The 27408-nt window shown below is 44.3% G+C and overlaps 2 protein-coding genes across 3 annotated transcripts in view; one reads left to right on the top strand and one right to left on the bottom strand.

The window, feature by feature from the left end:
- pde3b (phosphodiesterase 3B) overlaps positions 1-21420 on the top strand; it is a 34968-nt gene extending 13548 nt beyond the window's left edge. Inside the window, exons 2-17 of one of the 2 annotated variants that reach the window (XR_015108895.1) lie at positions 8697-8747; positions 10205-10453; positions 11237-11382; positions 11994-12094; positions 12190-12424; positions 12536-12627; positions 13517-13686; positions 13778-13912; positions 14369-14480; positions 14694-14807; positions 14896-15095; positions 16500-16703; positions 16880-17041; positions 18174-18447; positions 18538-19418; positions 20025-21420. Coding sequence is in view for 1 of the 2 variants with exons in the window: in XM_086175234.1 (XP_086031360.1) it covers positions 8697-8747; positions 10205-10453; positions 11237-11382; positions 11994-12094; positions 12190-12424; positions 12536-12627; positions 13517-13686; positions 13778-13912; positions 14369-14480; positions 14694-14807; positions 14896-15095; positions 16500-16703; positions 16880-17041; positions 18174-18447; positions 18538-18743 (2451 nt within the window). In the remaining variant the exon portion in view is untranslated. Of the gene's footprint in view, positions 1-8696; positions 8748-10204; positions 10454-11236; positions 11383-11993; positions 12095-12189; positions 12425-12535; positions 12628-13516; positions 13687-13777; positions 13913-14368; positions 14481-14693; positions 14808-14895; positions 15096-16499; positions 16704-16879; positions 17042-18173; positions 18448-18537 lie in introns of both variants that reach the window. The other variant, XM_086175234.1, reaches the window with a different exon arrangement.
- Positions 21421-22469: 1049 nt separating this feature from the next.
- Positions 22470-25845, bottom strand: cyp2r1 (cytochrome P450, family 2, subfamily R, polypeptide 1). The gene is made up of 5 exons (XM_086175238.1): positions 25609-25845; positions 25175-25316; positions 24436-25068; positions 23976-24305; positions 22470-23553 (listed from the first exon to the last, which is right to left on the bottom strand). The coding sequence occupies exons 1-5, from the start codon at positions 25843-25845 to the stop codon at positions 23336-23338; spliced, it is 1560 nt and encodes a 519-aa protein (XP_086031364.1). The 3' UTR covers positions 22470-23335.
- Between the last annotated feature and the right edge of the window lie 1563 nt (positions 25846-27408).

The raw sequence follows: 27408 nt of genomic DNA, 5'->3' as shown, positions 1-27408 counted from the left end.
AAGTGACACGCACAGACACTTCCTGGGGTGTGTTATATAGCGGTAACTGAGCAGGGGGCGGACTGTTGTCATGCTCCTCTTCAATATTTTGGACCTCTTACCGTGAATGTAGTTGTCTTCATGTTTTACGCACGCCTATATTAACTTCCAAAGTACTTCTGTATTTGTAAGTTTTATGGAGGTCTGAAACTTTGTGTTGATCAGTAATGAAAAGGAGGACATGCTAATAGCCGTGGCTTTTGAATCACATTTCGAAGGCCATATTATACTGACCTTTACTTCCAAAATCCCTTCTATTTCTACTCACGGCGGCTGTGTGGGGATGGACGGGCAGTGACATGCATGCTCATTTTGCCACGGAGCACATATTCATTTTTGGATTTAACTACAGGACCGGTTTGGATTTGTTTTAACTTTAAATTTAAAAATGGTGAGTTTGCTGCCAATAAGTTAGAAGTATTCCTTCGGAGAAGCTTGTTTTTATTGATTATGTAGTTTCTAAAACCGAATGGAAAATGTCCTTGGAGCTTTTGAATAAAGCGTCACGGGTGAGATGCGTTAAGGAGAAATATAAGGTAACCTACAACCAAGCTTCGGTCACTTTCTTGTAAATGATTTACTCAACTCACATTTTCTGCTCTCTCTCTCTCTCTCTCTCTCACTCTCTCTCTTTTTCTCGCCCTCTTCCTCTCCCCCTTTTCCTTTCGCCTGCTGACTCCTCCTCCGTGGCTGCTCGACTCTGATGGATGGCATTTGCGCTCACATGTTTGTTATTGGCCAGAGCTCTAGGGCTCAGGCCGTTAGGTTGTGTTTATGAGAGGAGCTTGCAATGATTCCATGATAAAACCAGATGTTCCCTTACAAGGCTTTGAGCCTCCCGGATCTGGCTCTCATGTCCATATCAGGTATAACCTTCCTGTTGTACTGATGCCACCTGGCCTCCAAACTATAGATTGCTCTTTGTCTCCACGGTGGTCAGAAGGTTTCGTGTAACATGTGTTTCACAACTCGGGCCAGGATTGGACTCAAGCACGGACTGGGCGTCAAGAACAGTCCCCTACTTGGACTGAAAAATATGTTACAATGTATAATTATCGTTATCCGTTAAAATAATGCTATTAACTCTGTGCTATATGCCCTTCTCTGGTCTGTTTTTCAAAATGATGGCCATGCTTATGTTTGAGAACCAGACATGCTGCGTAACTTTGCGGTGATTACTGGAAGTTTCAGTTATTCACCGATCCACAAAATGAATCACAGAATAATTTCTGTATGAACATCGCCTGAATCTGTGGTATATGATCTCCACTTGTAACGTGCTTTCACACCTTATGGTCACAAAATCAGGCCGTGGGGAGCAACTGGGGGTTTTAACGTCATGCCTGAGGACACTTTGGTATGCAGGCAGGAGGAGGTGGGGATCGCACCTGCTCTACCAACTGAGTTCACCCACAGTACCCTTACCTTCCCTTTTCAACAAAGGCATACTTCTCAATCCAGTGTGAGTTTCACAGGTGCACCTTCCATGATCAGTAAGTGCGCTAAAAGGCGTTGCAGACTAGGCCGTGAAGGGTAGAAGGATATTTTGGTCATTGTTTTTTTTTTTGTCCTTATCATGACACTAATTACTGTTAAATGCTTCTTTTGGTGTCATAGCTACAGGTAACCAAAGCAGCAGATCGACTAACGGGGAGCTGCGAATATTGATAAAACCATTTCACATGGTCATGTCACCTTACGCCGTCAGAGGATATATGCTTCTTAAAGTTTTAGAACGCTAAACCCTTCACCCTTAAATTCAGATTCATTTTTGCTTACGTTACTTACGTAAAGATCTACTTCTGTTTCATACACTGTCAAATGTCACTGCCTGCCTTCTTTCCATGCTTGCTTTACATTCCCATGTTTTTTTAAGCAATGTATCCACTAGAGGACAGTGCGGAGTCCACTTCCAAGTTCCGTTTCAGACAATAACAAACATGGTGACAGTGAAAGAGCTCGTGATATTGTCAATTCTAAGAGACACCAAAAGAGGCAAGGGCAGTAGATGGCGGCATGTGGCGGAAAATTCTTCTCCCTCATTATGCCGAGGCCATATTGTCTTATATTATAAATATTGTCTCTGGTTGCACTTGAACATACTGGGCAACACCGCCCCTGTGAATTCTGGTGGCACGGCGCTGTTTGCTGCGTTTGGCTTCCGCAAGCTCCACGAGAACGTACAGAACGAAGCAGGAAATGATGCCAGGGGACGAACAGAATGGTAAATTGGCCCTAATTTGGACAACAAAAATTCTTGGTTGTGTTTTATTGTGGTGGAAAACAAAATGAAACTTGCATTGATTGTATGGTTTGTGTCTTTGTTTTGCTAGGATACATTAGCTGCAAACTTTAGACAAGCATCACAGCGAGTGTTACAGGCCTTAGGGGTCTGCACAATAATTAACCAATTGGAAGTGAAAATCAATTTATCACGTACGGAAAACATCCCGAATGATTGACTTGAAAAAAAAGACAGTCTGTTTATGTCCCAGCTCTACAAGTTATTTCATGATTTTCATTCCTATAAGGTGAAGCTGGTGGGGCACCGTAGGTGGTGATGCCAATGATGATTCTCCTTTGCTGTTTTATAATTTGGAAATCAGCCTGCCTCATTTTTACATGGTAATACAAAAGCAGCAGTAACAGTATATCCTTTAAAATTTTAAAGTTTTATCTATCTCAAGTTTGGTTTTGATCACAATACCAACTGAATGCAGCCTCTCTTTTTATAGATTATAGATTTTATAGACATTCAGGGTGATACAATTGGTGCATTGTATCGCCTCAAATGTAAGCGCATGTCTACGTACACAAACGCGCACACACATTTGCTCATCAGAAAGAAGAAACTAGGGTGACTCAATCAATGCAAGATAGAGAAAAAAAATGAATTCAGTTCTTTAATTTTTTAATTACAATGCATTTAATGCATCACAAGGTCAACTGTGCTTGTGACAACTAGTGCTACAACCATCGGGATGATTATGCAAACCTGCAGATTAGCGAATCAACACTGGCCTGGAGGGACTTTGAAAATTACAAGTCAGAGTATTTCCACTTGGACTCTGCGCCACCAGACTGAAAGGTCAAACCTGCGTATAATCTCGCCAATCTTTTTGTTTTATAATTGAAAGGCTGCAGCCCTAAATGCAGCTACGTACGTACGTCGCACACCCGCACACGCCAAATTACAGGAACGCAATTTTAAGCACCAATTCCCAAATAGAAGCATCTAGAGGTTTATATAATTTATATAAATACATTTGTTTTTTTCCCCCTTTCGCTGGCATTTAATTTGCTGGATAGCACACTTAGAGGAGAGGGGACACACATGCAGGGAAAGGCACACAGTCAAATACAATTTCTGCCGATTGTCTTTGTGTGTTCTTGTTGGATCTGATAATAGCGGAAGTGGCAGAGCACGCTGTCTCCTGTTACCACCGGCGGGTGTCGGCTTGCTTTTGATCTAGGGCGCAAAAAGAAAGTTCTGGGCGGTTTGAGCATGAAATGCACTATTGTGCGGGGAAAAAGTTCATCACTGACGCACAAGTCTTGACCTTACTTGGATTGTGGCATTTATGTCATCCCTGCCTGTTTGTCATTTTGCAAGCTCGGCTCTGCCTGGCAGGTGTGGGGCAATGCTGACTATTTTACTGAGTTTTTTAGTCTATCAGACAAACGTCATCCTCATCGATGCGTTGAGCGTCGGCATTCACTTACCTTTTGTTTAGGCTCAACAGGACCATGTGTGAATATCGTCTTAATACTACCTGACATTTGGGATTTAAATATATGAATTTGCAGAAATGATTGGGTCATATGAGTGTTAATGGAAAAAAAACAAATGTTCTCATAGGCCTCTTATAGTTTAGGCAAATAGACTGATTTTTTTTTATTTTTATTGAGGACACTTATTTTGTACTTTATCAAGCCTGATATTTATTTCTCAAATGAAAATTCAATATATACAAACAAGCAGTGCCTTCAATATGCTTCAATATCAAAAATATAAGAAACTATTAAGAGATCCTTTAAATTAAAAGGAATCTGTTTTTTGATCCTCTCTTTATGATTTGATCACAGTTTGTTGTCTTCTATAAAAGCTTCCGTCTAACTTACCCCGTGTTTATTCACTTTTTATCTCTAAGCATATTTGAGTCAATGCCTTGAGAATTATTTTAGTTTCCAACCTTCGATAATCTATACCACTAATCCCAACATCATTCAGCAAAAGGTGGGGTACATGGGGTCCATTTTATTTTATTTTATTTTATTTTATTTTATTTTAATAGTCCATCGAATCAGTACATAAGTACAGGTGTCATTGTGTTAAATTCTAATTAATGTATTTCAAAAAAAGCTAGAGAGACGAATTCTGGGGATTTACATTATCTGCAACCCCAACCTCCTCTTCAGATCAGTTTGTGGCAGCTGTATGGAGGAACCAAAACAGCAGTAAGTCAATTCCAACAAACTTTGAAATATAAAATCCTGAGTTATAAACACAGGTTATTTAAGGAATTGGGTTGGTTTTGATGCATTGTTCCTTTTGGACTGAAAGTCATTGAGAGGTTGTCTGTGGTATTTGATCATTTTTTTAGCATTAAATTGAAGGTCATCTCCCGTTTCCCCAAATCAGTTAACACTGGGGTTTGGATTCAAAGAATCACACAGGTCAAACCCTGGGCTCTGGTTTTCTGTCATCCTCAGTCCGGGGAACATAGCTGCTTGACAAACTCACGACAGCAAGGAAGTAGACAGTAACTGCTATCCTCCCCGGCTCAATGGGTTTAGTGGATGCACACACACACACACACACACACACACACACACACACACACACATATATATATATATATATACATTTATATATATATATCTCCCATTATACATATATATATATATATGTGTGTGTGTGTGTGTGTGTGTGTATATACATATACATATACATATAATCATCAAAGCATATATGTGACATATACTGTTATTCCCATGTTGACTCACTTCAAAAGTTCACTTTCTTGAAACACGTCATGCGTGTTTTTTCGTGTCTATGGTACAATTTGAGTTAAAAGGTTAGATGATCGGGAGATAAAATCAGATTAAGATGGCTTGGGCACTTGTAGGAGAGGAGAGATGGTGAATTTAGTTTTCCCCAAAACACCTAAAATCAAACTTTTCAATCCATAGGACATGTGTTTGTAACACATAATAGACAAGCTGTCATTCAGGGAACATGCGTGAAGATGTAAACCGCCGCTGAAGGCCTGGAAGGGTCTGCCGGGACTGTCCTAAAAATCCAGTGTCACAATATGGGTAACTTTATTGCTAAAAATCAATGTATTTCACATTATAGCCCCTTCAGTCTGTGAAATATACAGTATATAAAATATAGTTTTCCTGTTAGTGTGATAACGCAATGGCATCCAACCACTAACCTAGCGTCACAAGTTCCCGCCTTGTTTTCCTTATCTTGGATATCCAAGTCTGGTCATATGAGTCGTGGACGTTCACCAGTATGGATGTCGTCGGCATCTTCATGGATGACGCCCTGCACATATTCTGTTCCTCCGTCAAAAGAACCCCAGCTTACTCCGCACACTTTGCCCCGAGCACCACTTGTGACAACCGCAGGCAGATGCGGCCTCTGGGGAGCTGCGGGTTTTCTGCTGATCTTCGGGCTGCTTGCCAGCCAAATAACCCTGAATCATTTCTTTTTATTTTACATTTTGACAGTTGAAGGAGGGACATTATCTGTTTCCCGCATTTCTCTGCAAGCGCAAATCATTTCGTAGCCTCCCCTTCGACCTCCTGTCATAAAAAAAGTTGGTGTTTTGAAAGGAGGTGGCATTCATGAACCAATGATAAAGGAACACATAGGCAGGTATATTGCATTTTAAAAAATGATATAGAAGAGTATGTACACATAAGTGAGTTTCAGTATCTATCCATCTGTGCTATTTTACTGCGTGTGTGTTTTCCTGCGTATGCTTCGACAAAGCCCCGTTTTCTTTATCGGTGTGTGACGTCAGCCGTGGCACGCTTTTCTTCCTTATTAAACCCCCCCCCTTCCCATCCTCCTCCCTTCCCACCCATTCATATGTTTCTTTCTCCGTCCCTCGCACACTTCTCGACAGGGTTTTATCAGTGCGGGCGGCAGCACCCCCTCCTCTTTCGCCTCAATGCTGGGGCGCCGCTAATATGACACGCCAGTGTTACTAAGGTGTAACTGTGTAATTGCCCGAGGCTGTGTGTCCAGCACCGCTAGGAAATATTCAGCACTCTTTTTGCTTAAAACAACTGTGTGTGTATCAGGTTTTCCTGTTCCTTCTTATGTTGGTAAAATATATAGCTGAGGCCTTCAGCGCATTTCCTCTGAAAGTACTTGACTTGCGCCTTAAAGAAACGCCATCCATGTTAAATGCAATAAATAATAGCGAGTGAAATCTTCTCTGTTTGAAATTGCAGTCATAAGCAGCTTATTACTATTTGGTACGGTGGTTATAAACCACTCAGGGCTTTTTTTATCCTTTCTTTAGTATCTCTTAACAAAACTGTTGATGTCAATTGATAAAAGGAGAACTGACTTATACATTGAAGTGACAGGTCGGCCAAATGGCGAGAAAAATGTTCATGCATTTAATATCAAAAGCATCAGAATATTTTTGAAAAATATCATGTTGCATGTGTAGCGCGTCAGTCTCAGAATGAGAGGGTCCCTGGTTTGATTCACCATTACCCAGATTCGTGCACGAGAGCGTGAACGGTTGTTTGTCTCTATGAGAGAATTGTTGTACGTCATCATATGACGTGAATGAGAACGAAAGGTTGTATTTCTTTATATGAGGTGTGAGTGAGAGAGTGTACAGCAAAGAAAAGCAACTAGTTACTATCTCATTTGCATGTCTGGGTAATGGTGGGTAAAACAGAGAACCCGGAGAACATTAAGACACCGTCGGAATCAAACGGGACCTTTTTCTTCTTTGAAAAATCAGCTGCAGACGGAGATGCTACTCATGTTAGCTCCCCCTAGATATTTTTTTATATACAGTGATATATTATATTTTACAATTTACTGTGTTTCAACTTTTCTTTCCACCTTGGCGCTTGTTATCTCGAGGTCAGGCCGACCGTTGGACACCTGCCTGTGCGTCTCCGTGCGGGTCCGAGCGTCTGCCGGCGCGCATCAGCAGTTAGACCGTGTTTTTCTGTGCGTCTACCCCCATCTTATGTTTTCATAACACAAGCAAGCAAAATAGCTCCCCCTCTTCGGACGCGTCTTCCGTTGTGGCGTCTCCGACTGTAAATACATTTTCGCTTGGCACGCTTTGATGGCGGCGGCGCCGGCGATGGTGGTAGCATCCATCCATCCAGCTTTTCCTCTTTCCATTTTGTGAGGGAGCTAGATGCGATGTTTTTTGTATATAAAGTACGAACGGGAGCCAACAGATCGCGCGTAGCTGCTCCTGTGTAAAATATCAAAATAATCCAGAGCAAACTTTGGATCTAATAGTTAATGTCCTCATTTTTTTCCTTTTTGGCCGTCCTCAGCCGACCCCTCCTGCGCTGCTGTCTTATCCTTTCTGCTGTCTCTCACTGGGGCTTCAGCCCTTCCACGCATCTCCGTAAACAAGGCCAGCAACCCTGTCCTCCGGCCGTCCCCTGCCATCTTGTTGCCATGGCATATGGAGCATTGTTATCTGGACTCTGTGTTGCGTTGCCATGGCAGGGCTTATTTGCCGTATTAAATGTTTGGCAGCATCGTACAGATGCTGATGACAAAACACCCACTCCGATCAATGACATGCTCACAAGACCAGTTCGATACCGTTCAATAAGAGCGCTATATGCCATAGATTTAAACCTGATAATAGTTTGTAAGGCTTTTGCAAGCAGTTATCAAGTATTCCTATTTAATATAAATATGCTATGTTGGATATCTAGCACTCACTCTATACTCTTCGACTTGACTTATGGCTATCCAACAATGTGGTCAGTGTTCATAAATACATTACGACACGGTTATACTTAAATTATGAGCTGACCTCACCTCAATTTTGAACGTCAAGCTTTTTAATTGCATCCCTAGCAAAGTCTCTACCGAATGAATATTTATACGAAACAGGTTTTTCCTCACAGCAACTTTGTGCGCGTTCGTTCTGCAGCCTGCACTGACTCCAACCGTGCACCGGCGTTAGACGTGAGAGCTTCTGTTTGGTCGCACACCAGATAGTGCAGAGGTGCTGCTCATTGACGTAGTTGGAGCCAGATTAGATCTCAAAGCTGTATTGTAGACGCACCGCTGCGGTTTGAGTGGTTTGGTCCCCCCCCCCCTCCTTTGCACTTTTTCAGCGGAAAAAAAAAGCCTCCGTCCGCTTGCGCGAGGGACAGCGTGCTTTAGCGCGTCGCGGAATGTGCACCGTGAAAGCAGGAAATATCGAATGTAAACGGTTACAACACTGTGTGTTCAGATAACAGGCGGACACACTCACAGATAGCCGGCTCCATCGATATGCCGCTGCCCTGCTGGTGCCCCTATCGCCAGGCGGCGGGCGCCGGACATCGGCTCAATAGACTCATACATGTGACCGTGAATATAACCTCACGTCTGACGGAGTGTGTGTGTGTGTGTGTGTGTCTCTTTTGTTTTTCAGATGATCCTGTGGGACTGGGATCTAAAACATTGGTACAAACCGCAGTATCAGGTCAGTATTGGGATCGTTTTCATATCAAGCCGCCAGGAGGGGCCGACGCCGAGGTCTTTTCAGACGAATCGGTCCCGCCGGCCCGCAAATAAAAAAAGCCAAAAGTCACCAAAAGGACATGGAGTTCTTTCCTGATACATTCGGTTGGGCTAAATACACATTGTGTAAAACCTGATATACAGTGACCTTGAAATTGTTGTCGTGCCACACTTTATCTCGCTCGGACATTCTTTCTCTTGCATGAGCTATTTGTATAATCTATCAAAGAATTTTGCTCCCACAGCCCAAAAGTCGCTCTTTGTTCCAGCTAAACATGAGCCAGCCACAATATATTACTCTTGAATCTGCCCCCGAAAAAGGAAATTGCTATGCTTTTTTTGTGTGTGTGCATGTGTGTGTGTGTGTGTGCGTGTTGGGGAAGGAGGGGGGCATACAGATCGATTGTGCTTAAGATATTAATGTTTCTTTAAACCTCCACATATAAAACAAATTTAAGACGCTTTTGAAATTCGTTGGAGAAAGAAAAAAGAAATATTGAATTAAGACTATTTTTTTTTTCAAGGCCTGGAAATAGTTTGGAATTAAGATCATATTTTGCAACCCTATCACAAAGAAAAAAGAAGAAGGAAAAAAAAAAACACATTCCTTTCAGAAAGTTCCTTTCCGGTCCCAAAAATAAAATTCCATGATATTTTTTGCGAATGATGTCATCGAAACTAACAGTTGAAATCACCAACAGCCTTTGACTTGTGTGACCCCTCTTCCCTCCCCTCCTTCGACATGTCGAGTTTTTAATCATTCGGTCTGGTTGGTCAATTAATTTGACGCTCATACGGGGGTCATACGGGAATATGTATGCATGTGTGTGTGTGTGTATTCAGGTAGCTGTGTGGGTGTGTGTGTCTGCGTCAATGCTGTAGGTGAGGTTTCTGTGTCCACAATATAGACCTTCAAACCCCTGCATGCGTATGTGTGTGTGTGTGTGTGCGTGTGGGCGTGCGTGTTTGCGTGTGTGGCCCGTATGCTTCCTCACAAGACATATGCGCCAACAAGTTGTGTGTGTGTGTGTGTGTGTCGCCTGATAGGCCTAAAAGTCTGCACCCACATACACAACAGCCCGCAAAGTCCAGATGCTTCCCGCTTCCAGACATAAAATCATCTGGTAGAGCTGAAAAACATTCATTCATTCATTCATTCGTCGTCTCCGATGCTGCCTCACGCTCTGGGCTGCAACGTGACCAGATGGTTCTCAGTAGAGACTGCACATCGTTGCTTTCGTTTAAAAAAATCTGCCATTAAATGGTTAAAATTAATATTAAAACAATTACAGTAGCCGGTTATAATGAGGATTATAATTGGTTCAAGGATTAGAAGCCACATTACCTGACATAGACCGTTGGTATGTTGCCGTCGGAAACTGCCCCGTGTTGCCGACGTTGTTTTCTTGCCTTTTTCAGGGCGCAGCCAGCGGCAACGGGGTGGACCTCTCGGTGATCAACGAGGCCAGGAACATGGTGTCCGACCTGTTGACGGACTCCTCGCTATCCCCTCACGCTGTGTCGGCCCTGCGGAGTATCTCCAGCCTCATGGGGACTTTCTCCGGTTCGTGTCGTCCCAGAGTTAACCCCTTCACCCCGTTCCCGGGCTTCTACCCCTGTGATGAAGTGGAAAGCTGTGCGGAGAGGAGTGACAGGAAAACCATTAAGGTGGGTTCAAATTACATTTAAGTAGATACATAGAGAAGTAGATACACCCCAGGAGACTGCTGGGGATTTTATGAGATGTCAAGTCAAGTCAGATTTTGTTTATAAGGCGGCAAATTGCGCGGAGCAGGTCTGAACCGTGCTCTTTAAGACAATTGACAGAAAACAAACCTTCCCCCTGAGCAAGCACTTGGAGACACCGGCGAGGAAACACTGACTCTTTCCAGTCCTGAAACCTCGGCCAGATCCTGGAACAATGTGGGCGGCCTTCCGCCTCAACCTTAGGGTCGGAAGGCATTGAGAGATGGAAAGCAAGAGTGTGATTGAGACATAGGGGTTATGAGAGCTTGGAGGGACAGCCACTAATGATCTATCACAAATATTGTGAACAGTAGCGCAGACACTTACATGGTAATAACTCATATGATGAACATGAGGTTACTATCATGCTACCAGATGAAGGGACGTGAGTGCAGATGGGATAGGAAGAGTGGGCGGTAGTGGATCATGAGATATCCCCAGGCAGGGTAAGCCAATGGTAGTGTAACTAGGGGCTAGCCTAACGCTAACTATGAGATTTCTCCCCAAAAAAAAAAAAAAAAAAAAAAAAGGAAAAGTTTCAGCCTGTTCTTAGAATTGAAAGATGGTTCTACAGGAAGTGTTGGATGTAATAAATGTTTCTCTTCTAAAACACCGCTGCTTATGATTAAGGTTAGGGGGATTTTTTTATTCCCAAAACTGCATTGTAAATAAAGTAAAATGGTCACTTATCTGTTTCCCCATCAGGGTCTGAGCAGCAGGAACAGCCTCCCCACGCCTCAGCCCAGGCGGAGTTCCACGTCCTCCTCTGTTCTGCCCCCCCTCGACTCTGCTCCTTCACGGTGGGAGCGCAACAACAGCAAAAGACCCCATCCCGATCTCGCCGTTACAAGGTATCAGCACAAGCACGGCCCTTGCTGTTGTCTGCATGGGCCTACCTAAACCACACAGCGTATCAAATCTTGATACTGAGCTGTGAGAGACATGCTAAAAAAAAACATACACCATTACTATGGAAGATATTTGGAATTGAGGTGAGAGAAACAAGAATCACAAGTTCGTTCTTCTCCTCCGTATTAGATTCCAGTGGTTTATCACTGCATTAACACAGCGTCAGGCAGTTTTAACAGAGATATACTATTATAGCTATGTCATGGGCTCTGCTATCTCATGCTGTCACGTAAAGGAAGTGGTTTCTGCATTTTGAAGCATGAGTCTGTGCACAAATAAATAAATTTAAAGGATGTTGGTATTGAGCTGTTTACACATGGGTGTAGTTTATATATCTCACCACAAGATGGCAGTGTTGGATTATTTTCTCAGCAGTTCATCCAAAGCTGTTTTTTTTTTTTTTTTTTTTTCAATTATATTTTTTTTTCTTTTTGTGTTTGGAGTCAGAATAATGGTCTAAAATGCTCTTGAACTCACACCTACACATAACATCGAATATAGATCCAGACTCCACCAGCCCTAATTTGTATCGACTGTATACCTTGTACTCTAGCTCAGGGTTCTCCAATGGGCCAAATGCAAACCTGCTCACCATTCCCAAGCAGAGGTCTTCTTCTGTTACCCTCACATACCATGCAGGGCCCAGGAGGGCAGGTAAGACTGAATTTTAAAGGATTTCTTGCGATGACTCCTGTCTTGAATTTTTTTTTTTAGATGTTCCACCATTCCTCTCACGTAAACCTTTCTAGGCACATCGCCGAGCCTGAGTCCGGTCACCTCTCCAAGCCACAGCCCTCCAGCGGTAGGTGCGGCTTCGTCATCTTCGTCCCTCGTCACTCGATCCCCCGTGGAGTTCCCGGACACGGCGGACTTCCTGACCAAGCCGAGTGTTAATCTGAACCTGCACAAACCCTTGGGCTACACCCTGAGTTCGCCTGACTTTCAGCAGGTTTTTAGGGGTTCAACGTTACCTCTATGCATCAGGTGAAACCAGCGGCTCTCTGCAAATCATCAGTTGTCACGACAACAGAAAACACAACACATTGTATTGTCTGAATTCGCTGTGAGTGTGACTGTCGTACCTGTCCGATCTAGCTGCGGTCGCCAGGCGCTTAAGGTGACTCCTGGCAGCGACACGAGGGAAGCTAGTCAACCTTTTACCAGTGAGGCTCAACGCAGGCGCTCAGGTACGAACCCGACGGACAGGCCAGAAGCAACAATACTCGAGTCGCAGAGCAAGAAAGTCCCTAGTTCGATTCCGACAGGGGTGGGGCCTTTCTATGTGAGTTCTGCGATTTCCTCCCATGGTCTAAAACCATGCTGTATGTTTGTGAGAGACCCTAAATGCTCAGATGTGTGGGATGAGAATGGATGTATGTCCGTATAAGATGTGTGAATTGCAGCTTATCTTTAAGACATGTCAATGAGAGAGTGAGTGGTTGTATGGCTCTGAGGACGTGTAGATGAGGAAGTGAATAAAATCAGCCAGGCTTTATTGTTTCCATGAAATTGAAGTACCACAGCAGTATCACAAATAGGAGTTATAGAGAAAAAAAACAACAACATGTGATTGGAAGCAGAGCAAACTAGGGATTTTGGTAGTAGGACGGTACAAAAAGAAAAGGGCATTTTGGAATGCTTTTGAGCAGCAACGGCACCGTGCTAAGTGCAGAAAGAGTGTCCCAGTGGGATGAAGGACCTGCGGCAGCGCTCCTCCTCGCGAGGATGCAACAGTCTTTGGCTGAAGGAGCTGCCTAGTGTCCAAATGACGTGTCAATGAGAGGGTGAATGGTTGCATGAGTACATCCGTCCATTCCGTTCATGCTGAATCCTATCTCACGCTTCATGAGATAGGATTCAGCCTTCCCTCTAGCGCCCCTTAGTACAGGATAAGCATAAAAGTAATGAATTGATGAATGAATACATTCTTACAATGCTACATCTGGAATATCTTGTCTGTTATATAGGACGAAGTAATTCAGCAAGTGAATCCAAAATAGATGCGTATTTGCATTTGCTTGTCCGTGTCACGCCGTTACATGTCCTGAGAGGCTCCTCTATGTTTTGTGTGCGCAGCGGACGAGGGTCTGGAGTTCCCGGGGGAGCCGCTGATCAGAGAGGAGAGCGTCGAGGGCGACCCGTCCGGTGAGTCGGACACGACGGGAAAGCCGAGCCAGGCCGAGGAGGAGGCGGGAGCCGGGGCGGAACAGCAGCCGCAAGAATCAGGGAGTTGCTCGATCAGGGAGGTACGAAAGACGGGGAGGCGATCGCGCAAAGGCGCTGAGTCGCGCTGTCAAACCGTCAAGACTCACTTTGTGCAACGTGTCTTCTCTTAAGAGTGACAAAGAGTTTGGACTCGACCCGATGCTCGAGGACCACCAAGTCCTGATGGAGAAGATGAACACCTGGAACTTCCAGATCTTTGACTTGGTGGAAAAAACGGGAGGAAAGACGGGAAGGATACTCAGCTATGTTAGTACAACGACGCAAAACGGCGACGCAGAGCTGTGGCTGTTTCATGTCTTTCTGTTGTGCTAAGTTAAAGTCACTTTGTGTGTCCACCTCTGATAAATCTCCTAAAAGAAAAGCCCGGTTCTGTATGTACTATATGTTGTTCGTTCCATCAGACACATCAGACATTTAATCGTTTAATCGATTAAAACGATTACGTTTTAATCGGATTAATGCGGTAATTTCCGAGAATTGACGCAGCTGATGGATTACGGGCTTCGGTAACGGCTGCCAGCCTCAGCACAGCTGGATGAGACCCGAACGGGGGCCACATCCTAGAATCGTATTTATTTGAACATAAACAAAAGAAAACATGATTGTGCTGTTGAATGTGTGCTGACCGATCGTCCGTGATGCTGCTGGTTATCTTGTGCTCTGATTTGTGTTTTGCAGTAAAGCCGCTCTGTATTTCCCCAGGTGACATACACCCTTTTCCAGGATACGTGTCTGTTTGAAATTTTCAAGATCCCCGTCAGGGAGTTCATGACATACTTCTTTGCTCTGGAAAATGGCTACAGGGACATTCCCTGTGAGTCTTGCTCTGCGTAGGCCTCCCAAAAATATAAAGTTTCATGTTTGTTTGTTTGCTATTTTATCATGTGTCCTCCCGATGTCTTCATTCCTGAATGAATTACGTAGCTTCTGTGTGACAGATCTAGGACCGGAAATAATATTTTAAACTTTATCGCTATTCCCGAAGAAGCAGAGTTGTCCCATTTAACAAATCACTGTCATGGCGCAGATCACAATCGGGTCCATGCTACTGATGTCCTCCACGCTGTTTGGTACTTGACCACTCGACCAATCCCGGGGTTCCAGCAGATCCATAGTGAGCACGTGACCGGGAGTGACACAGGTGACCGCGGCCTTTAGCATAGCATAGCGCCGCACACAATGGAGACGGAAGACACCGTGTGCTAATCTGTGTTTGTTCTCTACTCCAGACTCAGACAGTGGGATCTCACCAGGCCGGATATCGTACGCCTCCTCCAAAAGTTCCCCCATATCGGATGACAGCTATGGCTGCCTGGCCTGGAACATCCCCGCCCTGGAACTCATGGCCCTTTATGTAGCAGCTGCAATGCATGACTACGACCACCCGGGACGCACAAATGCCTTCTTAGTCGCTACCAATGCGCCTCAGGTAACCCTGCACCGTCTAACTGCTCAGGCGTTCAAAAATAGAGGGTAATGTGAAATAAATTGAAACACACAAATCGATTTCTTAGAGATGTTTGGTTGACAATAACTGGTTGATTTCCAATGTGTCAGCTTGGATACAACCCAGGTAGAGGACTGAAATTAAAATATCCAGCCATTCATTCATAAACAATATCACTTATCCTGCACTCGGGGTTTGGGGGTTGTTGGCGTGGAGCCTATCTCAGCTGCCATTGGGCGGAAGGTGGGGTTCGTCCTGGACTCGTCGCCAGTCAGTCACAGGGATACATATAGAGACATGCAACCGTTCACTCTGTCATTCACGACATTGGAGACATGCGACCATTCACCCGTCCGGGCAGTTAAGGGTCTCTTATGAAAGCTACTGCACGTTTTTGGACCCACACAGGAGCATGTTGGAATCCAACCAGGGATCTTCTTGCTATGAGGTGGAAGTTCTAAAAACTGTGCCACCGTGCTGCAAAATTTCACCACATACGCCCTTCTATACTGATGACATTAAAAAGTATTATTATTGACCAACTGCGTCTACATAATCTATGAACAAGTGAATGTGTGCGGCTTCGATCGCACACTAATTTTAGAGTCAAGCTTCCTTTTCCTTCCTTTGTTTAAAGTTCTCACTCATTCATTGTGTGCCATATTCCAATGTCAACCCCGCTTCTTACTCAATTTTATCGGAAGCGGCTTCTGTGTTGCTAACGTTCCAGAAAAAAAACCTTTATCTCCCCTTCCATTTAATGTTTAACCAGACAGTCCACGTGCTCCTTAAATGACTTCTGCTAACCTTATGATGCAAAGTCAAATGGTGTTACATTTTATAAGGACTGAATTTTTTCATCTATAGTTGCTTACTTGTGTCACCTGTGACGGTCGGTTTGTTTGCACGTCTTGTCGAACACAAAGACCGGGTGGGTTCATTTTTGCCAAACTCGTCCGAGGATCATCATTCCGGCCAAGCAAATGCCCAATGCATCTGAGGAGAAATGTAAATTAATAAGTTTCAAATAAGCAAACTCTACCCCCTTATTTGGTACAGTAAATGTCCACGTTTTGGCCCCGGACTGAAACGTTGTCTGGTAGTCCCGGGAAATTGGCTTTAAGGGAAAAAAAAGGAACCTTGAACCTATTGATTGCTAATAGTGATGACAAGCAGTATTTCTGTTTAAAAGAGAATTTTTTTTTTTTCAAAACCTGTTTCGACCTTAAATTATGATTTCTGTAAAAAAAAAAAAAAAAAAAAACAGACGCCACCCTCTTTTTTTAAAATCTTTCAAAGACGTGACAGATTATGAAACACATTTACCAGTCATAATTTGAAGACGCTCAGAAAAAGAATCCTACTTCCTCTCCCTGTGTGGTGCAGGCGGTGCTGTACAACGACCGTTCGGTTCTGGAGAACCACCACGCCGCGTCCGCCTGGAGCCTCTACCTGTCCAGACCCGAGTTCAACTTCCTGGTCAACCTGGACCACGTGGAGTTCAAGCGCTTTCGCTTCCTGGTCATCGAAGCGATCCTGGCCACGGACCTCAAGAAGCACTTTGACTTTCTGGCCGAGTTCAACGCGAAGGTCCGACACGTAGAGAGTCCCGCACGGCAATGAGATGAGATTGCGGTTTCGAATGTCGGTCGTTTTAACTTCCGGGACCGAAACACGAGGAGGGCTTTGTTGAGATTGTGTGTAAGGAGTCTGAAGGATTATGGGGGGTAAGGGATCAACGTCTGTCTTATGCGGCTTGTCAATAGGTGAACGATGTGAACAGCCCAGGCATTGACTGGACCAACGAGAACGACAGGCTGCTGGTGTGCCAGGTGTGCATCAAGCTGGCGGACATCAACGGACCGGCCAAAGTCCGAGACCTGCATCTCAAATGGACGGAGGGCATCGTCAATGAGTTCTACGAGCAGGTAGGTCTACTGAGCTCCGGCTTTCGCCCGAAGGAATACGGTGGCGCAGCGGTTTAATCGCTTTTCTGTGTGGAGGTTCCATGTCGTGTGCAAACCCCCCCTCCCTGCCTGCAGGGTTTTGCTCATTTGCACAAATTATCCAGAGGTGTGAATAAGTGAATGGTTTTATGTCTTTATGATGTGTGAATGTGATAGTGAATGGTTGCATGTTTGTGTAAAGTTTGAATGAAACCGTCTCTGGTTGTGTCTCTATATGACGTAAGAATGGTTGTATAGTTTTATATAAGATAAGGTGAGATAGATTTCATTGATCCCAAGATGGGAAATTCAATACTCACAGCAGATTTGCAAATTGTGCAAGAAAATAGTAGCAATAGAAAAAATGTTCAAAAAACAAAACCACAATATATTGAAATTCGGCATATAAACCACCACTTTTTTCATACCCTTTGAGAACTGCGGCTTATACAATGATGCGGTTAATTTATGGATTTTTATAGGGCAATTATGTTAACTTTCTTCCTCCAACACGTCACAGTGGACAAATGAAACAGTTTTGGCATATCCACTTTACATTTACGCCAAATCTTCAGATCAGCCATTTTGCACTTTTTACACACACCCCCATCATGAAAAAGATGCACAGAAATGCATTTGATGCGACTCTTAAGTTGAAAGCGATCAGTCTGGCTGTCGAAGAAGGAAATAGCGCTGCTGCACGTAAGTTCGGCATCTGTTCTGAAAAAAAGCATTAGCGTTACGTACTGGTAGTTGTAGATGTTACCATCATTTATTTAATTCAGTTTTCCAAAAAAGTCTTTTCTGTCACGTTTTGCTGAATTCATATCTCATGTTTCAACGGGGGACACCTGCAGCTTATTTATGTTCAATTTCTTTTTTCTTTTGAAAATTAGTAGGTGCGGCTTATATATAGGTGCGCTCTATAGTCCAGAATTTACAGTAAACAAAATATAAAATAGAAAAGACAGACAAAAGAAATTTTCGGTAGAAAAGAGAAAAAGAAAAGTAACATATAATGTGAGAGTGAATGGTTGTATATTTTTTTAAGATATATTAATGACAGAGTTTTTATACAGGCTTTAAAACAGCGATCTTTGTTTTTGACTCGCAGGGAGATGAAGAGGCCCGGCTCGGGTTACCCATCAGCCCTTTCATGGACCGCTCGTCTCCACAGCTGGCGAAGCTGCAGGAATCCTTCATCACGCACATCGTGGGACCCCTTTGTAACTCCTACGACGCTGCCGGCCTCCTTCCAGGCCACTGGATCAATGAGGATGTGTCAGATGAAGACGAGGGCCAGGTGGAAACGGACAGTGATGAGGAGGAGGAGGAGGAGGAGGAGGAGGAAGAGGAAGACGAAGAGCTAGACGAGGAGTTGGCGCCAAGTAGGACACCGGCCGTTTATCAGCAGAGCCATTTCTCCGTTCCAGTCGCATATATCCTAAGACAAATGTCTCCGCAAATGTTTGTTGCAGAGAGGAGGAAGAGCCGCGGCCGGCAGTTATTCTGCGGCATCATGCATCACCTGACGGAGAACCACAAGGTGTGGAAGAGGATCATCGAGGAGGAGGAGAAAAGCAAAGATCTAGGCAAACAGCAGCAGTCCGACAGCCTGCCCACGTCGCCGTCCGACGACATCCAGGTCATCCAGGAGGAGGAGGAGGGCGAGGAGCGTCAATAGCGGCGGGCGATGAATTGAAACAGACATGCGGAAGAGACGAAGGCGGTGTCCGGGACGCGAGTCCCACAAACACTGACGCTGACGCGTACTGACACTGAAAGCAAGTCACACGGACGACAAATGCACATAAAGTGACACTTTGCTTCTCTCTCTCTCTCACACACCCACACACACCCACACCCACACACACACACACAAACACACATACATATACACATTTGGAAAGATTCACTGTGCAGACAAAAACACTCAGAAACAGTCATATTATTTTTGGAGATTTAAAAAGAAAAAAAAAACAACAAAAACAACAACAAAAAAAAGGCCTTACTACTGTGAGCGGATCCTCGCTGCGACAGTGGGAGCCCAAAACTCCTATGCACTTTGACCCCGCCGAGAGTCCGGCGCAGCCGGGGGTTGGGGGTGGGAGGTGAAAACCCGGCTGCGATACTGCCTTGAATGCAAAGCGCTTACGCCTCCCTTAGGAACAAAAAAAAACAAAAAAAAAAACAACCCCGTCCCTCTCGAGACAGAAAGAAAGAAAGAAAGAGAGAAAAAGGAAAGTGATCGGAAGACGAATGAAGCAATCAGTATCACCACCTTATCGATACCCTTTACCAAAGTGAACAATTCAAACTCGGAGCGACGAGACTGAGACTGTTTCAGCCTCGACGTCAGGTATATTTTTGACTTGTGTATATACAGATATGCACACACACGCACACACACACACACACACACACACACATTCACACACACATATACAGATGAAATCTGATGTGCCTGTTTAAATCTTTACTGAATCCATATTGTATTGGCCCAGAGCCTTGGCTTATGTAGTTTTCTCTCCTTGCTGGTGACACGAAACACTGTATTAGACTCAGTCACGGGGACATTATTGAAATGTTGACTGATTAATATCATTGTATCTGCATCATTTTTGATGCTATTATTCATGTATAACACCTGTATTTTTTTTTGGTTCGTTTTGGTTCTTAAACTTTTTTTCTAGAGTATGTGAATGGTTATCACAAGAGAACGGGAAGGGGGCGCGAGAGAGCACGTTTTTATCATTTTTTTCCTCAAGCGTGCGATTTGTACGCACGTCAGTAACAACTGATTTCCGATCGACGGGACGTCCTCGCGTTCGGATCAGGAGCGGATGAATGGATTTTCTCAGCTTTCGTCTTGATTCTACGTCTTTTTTGTTTTTTTAAAGTTACTCAGGATTCGTGCAAAGTCAAATTGTTATTTCTCAAGAATTTGTATAATTCATTTTTAAAGGCGTCGCAGTCTGATTCTGGCGACTGGAGTCGTTGACAACCCCCGCCACTCCGTGCCCCCGTCCCCCCCGAGGAGCAGTTGGACATAGCGGATGCAGCGGAGATCCCCTGGAGACGGAGGGAACGCATCGCACCTTGGCAACATCACTGGAGAAATCGTATCATGATTGTAAGCGGGGTGTGTCTCGGCGTTTAAAAGCTCGCTTTGTGCTTTTTTTTTTTTTTTTCTCCTTTCTGTTTGTTTGTCGATTGTTTTTTTTGTTTTTTTTTATCGTCGCTTATTTTCTCGCCAAAACACATCACTCGGCCAGTGTGTTAAGAAGGGATACCTGCTCGTCCTGTGTTTTGTCTCTCAAAAAACTCTTGGCATTCCACTTGAATAAGATATTCTATGAAAGGTGAGGTGAGGTGAGGGTGAGGGGACGGGGCTTGTCGCCTTGCTTTCACCCAACCAAATAATAGAAGACAATGTAAAGGACGTAGTGTTGAATTGAGAGTAATATTTATAGACAAAAATACAGGTTTGCTCATTTTAATACCAAACAAGTGTTCAGCCGCTGTACAAAAGAGTATGTGCATAAATATATATACATATATATATATATATATTTTTAAATAATCAAATGAATGCATTGGTTTTCTACACACGGCAGACATGTTGTACTCTCAGATCCTGTTATTTCCGTTGTGTTTTCAGAGTTTTTAATCTACTTGGATGTTTTAAATTTTTTTTTTTTTTTTTTTTTTTTTTTATCTTCGGCCTTCGGCCTCTCCTGTAACGCGTCACGACCACTCACGTTCTTCGTCATCTCTTGTCAACCCAGGCCGGTGCCAAAAACCCACTCACGGACAGTTTGTACGCTTTGAGACGCCAATGGGAGAAAAAAAAAATAATATCCGCGGGGCTCCGGTACAGTTCAGGCAAGAAATACACCCTCAAGCTTCGGCCTTCCCACTTATTTTCCAAGTGGTGGGCGTGAGAGTTGCGCTCAGGTCAACTCTGTCGCCCTTTTTCAAGTTTCTCATGCCGACCCAAGACGGACCGTGGAACTTTCCCAGCTTTCCCGGCTCCCGTTGGGTGGTGAAAAGTTTCCCGAGCCGCGATTTCCTCCGATGATTGTGCCATGAATACACACCCGCCAATGGCTGTCACCCTTATGTAGCATCAATATACATACGTTTGTCTGATGTAACCATTCACCCTCATCACCCTGTGAGGGCGACCGATTTTTGTCGTTATTTATAGCTGTCATAAAAACCCATTCCAAAAGTACTAGCTGTTCTCGTTGATTTCTTTTTGTGTGTCTATGCACTTGCAACACATGACACACCTTTATTTCTCTGTCTTTGCCGCTGAAGCTATACTCAAAGGAAATAAACACATATTTATTTTTTAATTGCATTTGTGTATAATTGCATCTCTCATTGCCAATGGACACTTTTATAAGACGTATGCTTTGGTCACATGTTATACTGACCACATGGAATCAACCTGGCCTTGACACGGAACACATTTAACCCCAAAGCAGAGCAAAGAAATGTTATTTATATCACTATGTGCCTTTTTCTGCGACCACCTATATTTGTTGTTTTTTTTTTCAAATCGGGTTGCAGCAACTTATTGTTCATTCATTCGTTATCTCTACCTCTTATCCTGCACCCAGGGTTGAAGCCTGGACCGGTTGCCAGTTTATCACAAGGTCACAATGTTCAGACATTTGATGGACACGCAACCGTTCACCCTCTCATTCACCCGTCATACAGACACAGCCGTTCACTCTCTCACACACATTATATCGAGATGCATCATTCAAACAGGCATTCGCCCTCTCATTCACGTCCGACATGACACACAACCGTTACGTGCTTTTGTAACATACTATCGAACTACACATATACTGTAAGAACTGACTTTTGTCCTTCTGTGTTGCATACATAAAGATAATCAAACAGTAAATCCCATGTGCGTACAACTCAAGTAAAGATTTATTTATTTATAAATGTATCTTGTGTTCAGTCGGAGCATGTATATATCATTTAAAAAAAAAAACAATAATGTGGACAAGAAAGTGGCACACGAAACAATGCCCATCTTACAGTAACCACGGTAACTAATGTGTAAAACATGCACGGCACCCGTGTAACAGCATTTCTTGCCGCAATAATGTGTTTCAAGTTTAGGAAATCTGAAAAATCTACAAAAACAAACTAACAAAATAAAAAAAATCAATGAATTGAAAAGCCATGCTGTGACAAATGCAGTTTGCAGTATTCCATTTGGTGAAAGACAGAGAAAAACCATCTGCGAGTTTAATTACAGTAATTACAACATTACTGGGTTTTTTTTTCTCTTTTTTTTCTCCAGATTTATATTTTTATTTGCTAAATGATTTTTTGGAAGGAATGCAGATGATAAGTCTCCACCTTCTATGAAACTTCAAGTACTGTAGTGAATTAATGCAATATTATAAAAATGTAGGTACGATACATGTGAACAAGGTATTCCTAGAAAAGCCAATGCATTACCTAAAAAAAAAAGAAGATAATGTATACTTTTGGAAATACTTTACAAACACATTAAAAAACTTACTGTCACTGATAATAAAAAAGACAACATTGTGGAATTACTTTGTTAGTAATGATAAGCACCATTAAGCAGAAAACCAGTGTTGCATCACTTTCTAGAAATCCATCCAGAATCACGTTTGCTCTATTGGTTTTTTTTTTTTTTTGGCTTTTTCCATGGAGCGCTCTCCCCCCCGGAGACGCTTTCAGTCAGCCCGGTATGACGTAAAGCTTGGCCCGCGTCCAGCTCCTGGCAAAAGTTGACCGAACTTTCTTGGAAAGTTTCAGATTTTTTTTTTTTTTTGCCTCAGTGGGGACACGAGCCGTCCTGAGAAAGGAGGGCTATGAACCGTCGCGGGTGTACTTAGCATCAATCATTGACATATCTAAACCATCTCCGGCACACCAAGGTTCATAGACATTTCATGTCCCGGACTCAGAACAGCTCGGAGATACAGGGAACTGGATTGATAACTCACCGGTGTTTCTGGATCTCCATTCTGCACATAGTACTCCCTCTCTCCTCGCCCCGCTGCTTAGACATATTGTGCAAACATGCATATTGCTCAGTAAAAAGAATTGATAGCGAGTGAGTAAACGGACGGCCTCTTAACATCCCGCTCGCAATCCGGCGCGGAACAGTTTCACGCACCTGCTTTTACGGTGCGTCGCCGTGCAAAATGGAAAAAACGTGAGTGGGGAAAGTTGAGCAAGCTGAAGTGAATGTCTGGCGTGCCTTACTCGGTGTTACTTGCTAAGAGGAGTGTCTCCAGAGCAGGGGGCCTTCTGGTGCCGGCGGACGGCACAGATAGAGTACGGCTTGGGCTGCAAAGTCATGCCCAGTTTGGGAGTTACGGTGGGAACGGTCCCAGGCGGGAATTGAAGATGAAACCGTTGGAGCAAGGTGGTGAAGAAGAGGAACATTTCCATCCTCGCCAGCTGCTCGCCGAGACAGTGACGCCTCCCTGACAAGGGGAAAAAAAAAAATATTGAAATTGAGACGTTCGTCCGTCGACACACCGGTTTGCCAAAGAAGAAGTTGGAAAACACAAAACACGATAAGTGATAAATAATGACCAATTAGCCGGAGCTACTTTTTGGTTTACGCTCGTGTTCCATCAACACGTTCGTGCTTTGAACCACAAGGGCAAGCCTCAATAAGTGGATTTCAAACCCGATAAGAACCGTGTAAAGCCTTGTTCAAATGCGCTTAAATGGCAAGATAGCTTGGAAAGGTGTAATCTCTCATTGGCGCTGGGGTGACACACACTGTAATTATGTACCGGGGAGGGAGTAAGCAATTATCCGCGTTTGTAAGAGTGATTTATCGACCAAAAAAAAAGAGCGACGGTGATGACAGGGAGCTAAGCGTTGCGGAGAAACTGACCCAGGGAGAACGGCAGGAAGGCCTCTCGTCTTACAAAGTTGCCGTTGCTGTCCAGAAACCTCTGCGGCGAGAAAACCCCCGGGTCGTTCCAGTACTTCTCGTCGAAGTGCACCGAGTACAGGTTTGTGATCACCATGGTGCCTTTGGGGATGGTGTACCCGTTCACTTTGGCGTCCTGGGAGGTGGCACGGAAAATGCCGAGCGGGACGATATTGCAGAAGCGCAGGACTTCGTGCAGTATGGCTTCCACGTACGGCATCTTCTGCTTGTCCTCCAGGGTGGGTGCCCTCCCGTTTGCCAGCACGCTATCGATCTCCCGTTGGACCCTCTCTTTAAAACAGAAAACAGACGGCATCCGTTACCATTCATGGTCACCATAGTTCGGGATTCTCCCGATTTACACCCGTCATTGCAGCCGTGTTCACTGGAATAAAGCGGGACGGCGCCAAATCCGACCGACCTTGTATGTTGGGGTAGAGCGCCATGTACAGCATGGCCCAGCGCAAGGTGTTCGTGGTGGTCTCCGTGCCGGCGATGATGAGCTCGCCCACAGAATAGATGAGGTTCTCGTAGGAATAAGAAGAACTGGGGTCGCCGACGTTCTGCTCCAACTCATCCAAGTAGGCGTCGACATAGTGCCGGGGCGCGTGCGGCACCCTGCCGTGCGAAAACCCGTTGATGACCTCCAGGAGGAAGTCGAAAACCTCGGCGGCGTTGCGGAACAGCTTCTGGTGCTTTCCGAAGGGCACGTACTCGATCCAGGGGAAGGCGTTGTAAAGAAAAGCCCAGCCGCTCACGGCGAGCTCCACGTTCTCGCTGAATATCTCGATCATGTGCTGGAAGTTGCGGTCGTCGTAGGTGAAGCGCTGTCCGAAGATGATCAGGTTGGTGATGTTGGAGACGGCGTTGGTCACCAGGTGTTTGGGGTTGAAGGATTTGCCCTTGTGCTCGTCGATAGCGTCCACGAAGAACATGCACTCCTCCGAGATCTTCCTCTCGAACGACCTCTGGCCGCTGCCGAAGTAGCGGAAAGAGTTGCAGGCCAGTTTGCGGTGCTCAATCCAGCCTTTGCCGTATTTGCAATTGAGCAGCCCTTCGGTTGACGGCGGAGAGAGAAAGAAAGGATCGACCTGTGAAACGACATTTCTTCACGACAGAAAGGAGCGAAAACCAGAATGCGCTAAACTCCGTCGCCTCACCCCCCATCTTGGTCATTTTCTTGAAGAGCGGCAAGGACGGGCGGTCGGCGAACACCTCGCTCTGGTGGTAAAGGCACTCCCTCACGCAGTCGTACCCGTTCAGCACCACGGTCAGGATGCCGCCGAGATCCAGGCTGAAAATCTGCGTGCGAACACGGGACAAACGTTCCTTCGGTGCCATTCGGCTTTCGAGAGCACGACGGGGATTTTTGTTCTTCGACTAAGTGACAGCAGAAGCTCCTTTTTTTTTTTTGTTGCAAAACTCTCATCCGGACTCCCTTCCCCTTACAAATTGTGAATGTTTTGTCGAGGAGGCCCCTCGATGGGTTCTGCTGGTTCTTCTCCAGAAACCCAATCAGTTGATCGTTTCATAACTCCCCTCCGTGCGCGTATGCGTGCGTTTACGCGTCTCGGGAGCGCGCTCCGGAGCTTACCTGTCCGTGAACCTCGCTCTGCTTCTTGAGGAAGACGTGCGGCTCGGTGACCAGAGACAGAATGTTCCCTATGACCGGGATGGGAGACGGACCGGGCGGGAACCCCGGGGGTCTCCGCTGCTTGACGAGCTGACGAATCAGCAGCAAAGCGAGGAAGACGAAGGCGAAGGCGGCCGTGGCGAGCAGTCCCTGCGCGCACGAAGTCGCCACCAGAGACGGCGATTTAATTGAAACCATCCTTCCCCGGAAATGTCTCTTTCCGCTCGCCCGCGTCTGCCGACTTCGACCTCTTCCTTGGAAGAACTGCAGGACAAATGTATCATCTTGCACGCGTTCTATCCCCCGCCTCTTCGGCTCAGGCTGGCCACAAAGTCAACCGTTTGGCCCACTGAACTTTGCTCGGCCCCTGATCAATACGCCGGATAATTTCGGTGGTTAATGACTTTTGGCTGCTCTTGATCCGACCTCGAAACGCGCATGCGCGCATGCTTTTCTATACGTCCATAAGCGTGTGTGTGTGTGTGTGTGTGTGTGTGTGTGTGTGTGTAAGTGTGATTTAAACACGATCTCTAGTGGAAAGCGACATGGGTTATATTTTAGAGAAAAAAAAAAAACGCTTTTCCGGTTGTAAAGCGCGCACAGGAATACACCGACCGGAATAAGTCAAATGATGTGACCGAGGTAAAATACAAACAAACAAACACACACACACAAATATATACATATATACATGTATACAATATATATATGTATGTATGTGTATATATATATATATATTTCTCTCTCTCTCTCTCTCTCTCTTTTTATATATATATTTATGTATATATGCGAACACAGGACTGTCTCATAAAATTTGAATATTGTGATGAAGTTCTTTATTTTCTGTAATGCAATTATAAAAACAAAAAAATACTTTTTCATGATATTCTAATAGTTTGAGATAGGATTTTTGAGTTTTGCTGAAGATGTAAGCCATAATCAGCAATATTAAAATAATAAAAGGCTTGCAATATTTCAGTTGATTTGTAATGAATCCAGAATGTATGGCATTTTTGTTTTTGTAATTGCATTACAGAAGATAAAGAACTTTATCGCAGTATTCTAATTTTCTGAGACAGTTCTGTATATGTATACACACATACATGTATACACATATAAATAAATGAATGATGGTGACAGAGTAGTTGGCGTCAGATGGAAAAGGCCACTTTCAACGGATGTGTTTCAGTCGTAAATGAAGTGGGAGATTCAGTGGATTTTTCTGAGTTGGGATGGTAATGAATTCCAGAGATGGGGAGCAATCATTTTCCAAGATTTTAAAAAACGGGGATCTTTGTTGAGCTTTGTCATTTTTAGAACCATTAGTCCTTTTTGGGAGTTTTAATGCTTTTATAACAAAAGTAAAGTAGTAGGGCCCAAACAGAAAATCTGGGAAGCAGTATGGCCCTTAAATAGTGTTTTTTATCTCCAAAATCAATGAGCTTGGTTTCACAGGTGAACCATCCAACGGATATTTTATTGCTGTTCTTATCCCTCTGCCGGACACATCTCGACAGATTACCCAATAAATCAGTAAAATTCCAGACAAACGGACAAGAGGGCACCAGATAGAGTGGATGTTAGGTCTAAATATAAGAGTCCCGACCGATTTCAGAATCGAAGTTGCAAGATCAATAAATTCAATTCTGACTATAAATATAAACAAACAAAAAAGGATGAGGCGGTCGTAACACCTTCTCGTTCGGCCATTATCACCGCGAGCTGTCGAAAAATGTGATTGGAGCGTCTGCCAAACAAGCA

Source organism: Fistularia commersonii, chromosome 27 (assembly GCF_037954325.1).
Source record: "Fistularia commersonii isolate RoL2024-O1a breed Wild chromosome 27, RoL_Fcom_v1.0, whole genome shotgun sequence".
Classification (NCBI taxonomy): domain Eukaryota; kingdom Metazoa; phylum Chordata; class Actinopteri; order Syngnathiformes; family Fistulariidae; genus Fistularia; species Fistularia commersonii.
This window is presented reverse-complemented; position numbering and strand designations above follow the sequence as displayed.